General features: G+C 45.9%; 1 protein-coding gene across 1 annotated transcript; it reads right to left on the bottom strand.

Moving 5' to 3' along the window:
• Positions 1-125: 125 nt before the first annotated feature.
• Positions 126-3646, bottom strand: LOC311372871 (rho GTPase-activating protein 8-like; the record flags this gene model as incomplete). The annotated part of the gene is made up of 5 exons (XM_084489807.1): positions 126-224; positions 481-567; positions 1406-1537; positions 2458-2545; positions 3508-3646. Coding segments are annotated over 5 exons (545 nt in total), but the record flags the coding sequence as incomplete, so codon positions are not given.
• Between the last annotated feature and the right edge of the window lie 4666 nt (positions 3647-8312).

Genomic DNA, 8312 nt, shown 5'->3' with positions numbered 1-8312 from the left:
TCATCTTGGCTCTTCAAAATCAAAACACGAATCCTCAGATCCAATGTGATCATGTGTGTAATCTGATTGGACACGTTCACAGTCCAATCCCCTACGACGTGATTCAACCCCCGGCCAATCAGCACCTGAGGACGTCCGGGGGGACGACGAGCTGCTGGTAGGGGACGTGCTGCCGGAGCTCCGCCAGGTAGTTCACGTACGTCAACTTCCTGCCAAACTTGTGACTGTGGAGAGAGAGAGAGAGAGAGAGAGAGAGAGAGAGAGAGAGAGAGAGAGAGAGAGAGAGAGAGAGAGAGAGAGAGAGAGAGAGAGAGAGAGAGAGAGAGAGAGAGAGAGAGAGAGAGAGAGAGAGAGAGAGAGAGAGAGAGAGAGAGAGAGAGAGAGAGAGAGAGAGAGAGAGAGAGAGAGAGAGACCCATTGAATGCCACGTCGGTCCATGTAATCAATTAATCGAATCAATAATAAATCAGGGTTCCCTACCTTATGAAGGGATGGAAAATGTTCCAGACGATCCTGATGAAGTTTGTGGGGTGGACCACGTACAGGGCCTTCAGGTTCTTCTTGTATCTGGGGGTCACATGAGGTGAGGCCATTACCCCCAAACCAATCCATGCTATAGTTCTGTCATCTTCACAGCATATTACGCACTAGGGAATTCACCGTGGCTAGTACCACTTGAACACTTTAGACTTCACTCCACTTTTATTACTTATTATCACTGTTTTAGTTTCTCTATTTATTATTACCTACTTCTTCTACTTATTATTGTGATCATGTACTGATGCTGCATCTTATTTTTACTTATTATGACTTACTTTGTTATCGTGTGATCTTGTATTATCGCTGCTAAGGGGAACCAGGCCTGAGACTTTTACTCTTGTATGCTCGTACGCTAAGATGTAATAAAATAAACTCTGAACCTCTGAATCTGTATCTGGTTAGAGGGCCAACCGAACGAGAGTGTGACCTCAGAGCGCTGAACTGCTGGGGAACACTACTGCTTACTGCTCACAGGGGGCTTAAATAGACGCTGTTAAAATGACGCTTTGAATTATGAATGGAGGACGAGGATCATAAATGTTTAAAAAAACGCGTCATACAAACTTGTCGGCCAGAAATGAATGTCTTTTTTTTATAACAATTATTCAATGCATTAAAGGAAGCATTTGTGTGTTTGTGCGTTACTCAATGTAGTGGTGTTATTCTACTCTTAATGTTATCGTGAGTGATTCAATTGGGAATTTTTGTCACTATTCGAACCAAAGGGGAGGGATGTGAGTGTGCGTGTTTGTGTCTGTGCATGTGCGTGTGCACGTGTGTGTGTGTCTGCATGTGTGTGTGAGTGCTTATGTTTGTGTGTGTGTGTGTGTGTGTGTGTGCGTAGGGCAGTGGAGGCGTGGCTGACTTCCTGTCGAACTCCGTGTACGCGCTCCTGAGCCAGCGGATGGACGGCTTGTTGCTGCTGCGGAGGCCGTAGTGGAAGTAGACCACCGTGTAGTCCATCTCCACGTACTGGTCCAGAGTGTACTTCAGGTACCTGCACACAAAGTAGGGCTCTTCAGTCAAACCCCCTGAATGTGTTTCAAAGGGGAATATGTTATACCACCAGGTGTGAGTGTGATTCGCTGTTAACGAGTCGTTTGGAAAATGTGCTGCTTCTGACATCACAGGTGGGCGTGTCCACCTAGATGTGCGCTGGATAGATCAGTCCACCAGCCTACCCAGTGTGACCATAGCAAACGTCGCTCATCTATCCGTCACACGTCTAGGTGGACACGCCCACCTCTGATGTCAGAAGCGGCACATTTTGGCTTTTAACAGCTAATCACACTCACACCTGGTGGCATGTCATGGGACCCTTAACAGACCAAATGATGCAAAATACTAAGAATAAAAAAATGACGGAAATAAAACAGTGTTGAACATACTGTTATTTTTATTTCGCATTCAAATCCTTTTTAATGAGGCCTTAATCCGTATTTTGCATAATTTTGTCAGTTAAAACCTCTCCCACTCAATGTGCGTTTGATTTCGGTCATTTGATAACATTTTCTTGATTTATAGTGAACCGAGGTGGAGGGCCTTCAACAGACGACCGGCCGGACCGGGGCGCAGGCATCTCACTCAAGGATGCCTTAAGGTAGATGCGTAGGTCTTGGGGATTGAACCCAGAACCTTTCGCGGCCGGGAACACCCTAGCCAGTCCTTCACTCTATTTGTTATTCTACTGCGTGGCCACGCCCACATACCCCCTCAGGGTTGAAAAAACAACCCATCTAATGAAATCTAATAAGAATATACAACCGACACAAAACCCATGCCTGTATTAATCCCATTAATTAATTTCCAATTGGTGATCTTTCAATACCCACTAGAGAAGACCTCCATGGGTTCCACCCCCTGACAGACGGGGGTCTGTCTGTCTGTCTGTCTGTCAGACAGACAGGCGGGACTCACTCTAGCAGGCGCTGGTGGTTGAGCTGGTGGGACGGCGGCATGCAACAGCTGCTGAAGACGATGAGCTTGCGTCCGTAATTGTCGTCCCCTGGGGAGGAAGACGGGAGAGGGGAGACAGGAAACAGCTGGGACCGTTAAGGGAGGCGCACCCTGCATGTTAATGCTGGGTGTTCCTGCTCCATGGTAATGTATGGAGATGGGTTTATGTTAAGTGGCTGAGGTTTATTTACTGGGGGGGGTTGGAAGCCAATCGGGTGCGATGTAGAATTTACAAGAATAAACGTTGTGACACAAAAAGGCAAACGTGTCTAAAATAATAATTTGTCACATTAGGGAAGTAGAGTAATGGTGCCTTCTATTTGTCCACCCGACTCGATCTGCGAGTCGGATTTCCGAGTTACGAACCGGAAGTTGCAAATAGAACGCCCCCGAGGTCGGAAAAACGACTCGTCAACTCGTCTGAACTCAGAGGACCCCGAGTTCAGTAACAAAGATTGCTACTCCGAGCATCACATGTAGTAAACATTGTGGTTTTCTACTATTTTAAGCACTTGTGTTTTTGTTGTAACCAAATGAAGAAGTCGTACACATAGCACTGTATACTGTTACCTATAGGCATGTCGTTACAGTCTTCTTATGTGTTAAATACCGCCTATTTTGTAGCTTGTACCGCTGAAATTGGCTAGAGACGCTCCATGTTGCTATGACAACAATGCCGATTCTTGAGCAGAAAGCAGAGCTCCGACTCGTCTTGTTGTGTGCCAAATAGAACGGGGTCACTCGTTTTACGAGACGGATGTGACGCCACACCCGAGCTGCAAGTCACGATTACGAGACAAATAGAAGGCACCATAAGTATCCGCTGTATTTGCGTTTATACACTATTATATTATATTATACATTATTATACATAATAAGATTAATAAATTATAATTATTTTGTAAAGCAGATGCTAATCCAAATCCTAGACGACCAATCACGCCGTCTCCCGTGAACGACCCGACAGGCCTCGTCCGGTGACGGCGTGCGGTTCCGGCGCTCCCGGCTGACCTATGACCTGGAGGATCCCGTGGCGGGCCACGTCGTAATACGGGTGGGAGGAGTCCAGCCCGGCCCCGCCGCCCCCCGCCCGGCGGCCCCGCCACGGGCCGCTTGCCCAGGCCGCTGTGCTCTTCCTCGTACTCTTCATCGTCCTTCTGCAATTCTGAAAACAAACAAAAGTGATCCATCATGGCCGCTCATCTCAAAGCTAACTGCACTAACACTGGGACGTGTTTTACCACTTGTTGTCTTTTTTTGCTCTCATACCATTCAAATATAATTAGTATATGCAGTCTGCATATTTTTGTGGCCTGTAAATGGACTGCATTAATACTGCGCTTTTCTGACCAGTGGCCACTCAAAGCGCTGTACGGTATTGCCCAACATTCACCCGTTCACGCACACATTCACACACTCGACGGCGGGGTCAGCCACGCCAGGGCGACAGCCAGCTGGTCAGGAGCAGTCAGGGACACCTCCACACTCAACAGCTAGGAGGAGGAGCCGGGCATCAAACTAGCAACCTTCCGCTTACCAGCCAACCCGCTCTACCTCCTGAGCCGCATGTGGCCTGAGTGCCTTACTAGACAGTACAGACAGACAGACAGACAGACAGGAGGGCAGGAGGTGAAACAGAGGGAATGCCACCACAGAACCGCAGCTCAGAACCCAACCCGGGTCGCTACGACGAGAACCGTCCAACAAGGTTAGCTTAGCAGATAAAACCCTCAACTGAAACCTTCGACAGCAAGTCGATATTTAACAATTATTCGCCGAAGGCGAAGTGAACAGTGGGGAACATTGGGGCTATTCCCCACTATGAGGTGACGTGAACACTCGTGAACACTCCAAAAATAAACAAGATGACACTTTTTGCAAGGATTTATTTGTTTTTAATCAGTGGTTTATTCGTTTTTATTAGCGTGACGAGACGACCGTCACGCCCGCTCCCCAATATCCAGAGTTTGAGCTCTCAATCACGGGATATTACTCAATATCCCGAGATAGCGGACCGATCAAATGGCGCCATCTTAGGAGGTTCATTCGTGTAGCGTACACTAAACGCACTCATCAATAAAGATTAACTTGGAAGTGGGAAGGCAGTGATGATAGCGGGGACAGTATCAGCCCCGAACAGAAAGAGCAGAGGACTCGTTCCTGGAAGCGCCGGTCATCCCCAGACTCAGTGATGCTATCTGGCCTCAGCAGAAGGTCCAGGAAGGCGGTCTATAAATAGCCCAGTCGGCGGCTCTGATAGGAGACTAGGAGTGCCCCTCAGGGCGCACACTGAGCGGTTTGGGTCGGGGTCCCGATGTCCATTGCTCCTGTGGTCACACACACACACACACACACACACACACACACTGCTGATGCCCAGAGAGGGGGGGGTTGTGGTTGTGTGTGTGTATTTATGGATGACTGAGTGAGTGGGTGTAGATGAGTGTGTGTGTGTGTATTTATGGGTGACTGAGTGAGTGTGTGTGTGTATGTAGATGAGTGTGTGTGTGTGTGTATTTATGGATGACTGAGTGAGTGAGTGTGTGTATATGGATGAGTGACTGAGTGTGTGTTTTCCAAGTACCACATTATTCATATTGTGCTACGAGGATGATTCTTTTTTTTTTTTGCTTTATAGCTAATCTAACTATTTTCATCTTTTTGAAAATGAAAGGAGACTGCAGAATGTAATCAAATATGATTAAGTCTTATATATACCTTAATAAAGCCTAGTGTTGAACTATTACCCAATCCTACGTTACAGTAAATCACAATCCTGACTCGATAGTTTGTCAGAAAGATTCATGGCTGATAAGTAATGAGGTCGAGGCGTTCCGCGTTCAAGCAGCCTCTTGAAGACGGGTGTGTGACGACCGACTCACCCCACAGCTGCTCGTCTCAAATCAGATTAAAAAAGCACTGACAACTTGTGGGAAAGAGTTTGAAGCTGGGAGGTGGCCAGGCACTTTAACTCAATAACACTCACCCAGCATGTCCTTTGGTTGAATGTGAAATCCTGAAATGTATCAACTGTATGATAATACCACTTTTGTAATTATTCATACACATTGATATTACTCCATAAATGAATGAGTGAAAAGTGAAATCACTGCAGTGAGATTGCTACGTTTACATGCTAATTGTAATCTTGCCATACCTCCTTGAAGAAATGTTAATTAGTTTCCATCTCCCAGAGTGTCTTACCTATCTCAGCCATCTGTTCCAGGTCTGGGGCCGAGCTCATCCTGAAGACTCCTGGTGTCTGAAGAAAGAGAAACCAAAACAGCATCATGTTATCATGTTAAAATGGATGACATGTGGCTGTGTTTGGTGTTGCTGATGCAGGACTACTGTCTCTGTACTGTTTGTTTCTAAGTTAAAATGCACACATTGCATTACACACACACACACACACACACACACACACACACACACACACACACACACACACACACACAGACGGACGGACACAGACACACACATTATATATTGTGCTTCAAAGTGACAAATAAATGGATTACCCCATTGCGTAATCGCATATGTGGTGTCTTCTGTCATATTGTTATTAAAGTTATCAGATCAAAGGCGCATTAAAGGTGTGTGACAGACTGCTGACAGGACAGTTACAGTGAAGGTCACCACATGTTTCACCGCATAAAGATGCTGTGATGAAAGTGTCTGGACAGTAATGGCATTTTATTCAGCCCAGATAATGACTGATGTCAGCGCCACTGATCATCGAAACCACTCTGTTCGTCACCAACTAGTTTGACGGATCAGGACTAGATGCCCTTGCCATGCTGAGAAGAGAATATTACAGTATAATATTAAAGTATGGGAGCCGGAATAGATTAAATCACGACGTTGCGTTCCAGTAAGGATAAGTTATGGCAAAGCACCGCAGGTGTTATTATTACGCATGTAACAGTTAATGGAAAGTCGAATACATCGAAAGTTTAATATATTTAGTAGGCCTACAATAATGTACCGATGCAGGAAATATTAAGTAGTTGTATTTACAATAAGATAACTTGGGATTCAAAGCAATGGCGTAAAATCAATTTTTTCGACAGATTAGTTTTAGTATAATTAGTTACAGTTTTAGGTATACGTACCTATAATACTTCCCGGACAAGTTAATGTTAATGACTACTAATTCAATCCAGTGCATGATAATCGCATGAAGTTAGTTATTAGTGAACTTCCTCAATCCGCGGAGTCTTCAAGACACGACTATACAGCGCATGCTCAGTGCCAAGGTGCGTTTGCTCCACTCAGACGACCCCCGGGGAGGAAGACTGAAATCGTGGTTATGTTTAACATAATGAATGGTTAACACCAAATTTAAAGGACAAAGGCCAACATTGGTGGAGATTTGTGTTCCGTTACCACATTAGTAGGAAGTTCAACTCCAGCCCCACCAGGTAAAGTTTATCAATGACCCTCATTTAAATCACACGTGACCGTTCAATTGCGTTCAGTTTGCACACGAACGCTTTTTTGAATTCAACATATGAATGATCTGAAAGATGAAGAAGCGTTGCATCGTACTCGTGCTTAAAATACAAAGACTTTCTGCAAAAAGTAACACATGTAAAGACTAGGGAAAGCCTGACCCCTGCTGGCGGAATCTCTCCTGTGACGCGCAGGTCAAATGGCGTTCAGACCCAGCAGTGGGCGTCAGTCTGTTCTCTCTCTCTCTGTACACCCCCGTGTCGGGATCAGAACCCCACCCCCCCCCGGGTCTGGACCCCAGAAGAGCCAGAGCCAGTACAGCAGTACAGTCCCCAGTAGGGGTTTCCAAACACAAACCAATGACAGGAGAATTATGATTGGGTTTTAGAAACAACGGTTGAATGTCACCATTAAGGCTTGAAGTCCTCAACCAATCCTCAAACCATCCACACTGGATGCTGATGAACAATGGAAACAAAGACACAAATTCAATGAGCGATAACTATTCATAGTGGATCATTTGTTTTAAATGATGGAGTTATCGGGCCCTAAAGTTAGCTCTTACCTTGAAATACAGACAGTATGTTTATGTTTAGGACTATAGGCCGGACGTGCGCTCTCTCTTGAAATAGCGTTCGTGTTGCTTTGTATCACAGAAAATAGGCGAATGTTTTTAAAGTAAACAAAAAAACAACTTGTTTTTGCTTAATAAGTATTTTTGTTATGTATTTATTATGCAAGCAAAGGCAGGGCTTGAATAAATGTGTACACACCACACACACACACACACACACACACACACACATCACACACACACACACACACACACACACACCTATTTATAGATCATTTTGCTTTTCACAATAAAGACTCTAGTTATGGGTTTTTCCATTGCCCTGCCTTTGATAAATACTGGATGGACAAAGAGTGTGTGTGTGTGTGTGTGTGTGTGTGTGTGTGTGTGTGTGTGTGGTGTGTGTGTGTGTGTGTGTGTGTGTGTGTGTGTGTGTGTGTGTGTGTGTGTGTGTGTGTGTGTGTGTGTGTGTGTGTGTGTGTGTGTGTGTGTGTGTGTGTGTGTGTGCGCGCGACGCGCGCCGGAGGCGGTGCTGGCGCACGCGTGGAACTGATTATTCCACATATGCACGTGGATTGGGCAAAGCTAATGTGTGTGTGTGTGTGTGTGTTTGTGTGTGCAACTGGGCCTGATCCGAAATGCCAAGCTTGGACAGGATGGGTGGCGGTCGGGCATGCAGGTGCACGCCACCACACGCGCACGCGCACGCGCACACGCACACGCACAGGCATACACACAGGTCGCGACTTGCGGTGCCAATCATTGTAAAACAAGCGGCAGCCTTGTG

This window comes from Micromesistius poutassou (genome assembly GCF_964030765.1).
Source record: "Micromesistius poutassou genome assembly, contig: SCAFFOLD_6651, whole genome shotgun sequence".
Lineage (NCBI taxonomy): Eukaryota > Metazoa > Chordata > Actinopteri > Gadiformes > Gadidae > Micromesistius > Micromesistius poutassou.
Note: the sequence above shows the minus strand (reverse complement) of the source record. Positions and strands in the feature narration are given on the sequence as shown.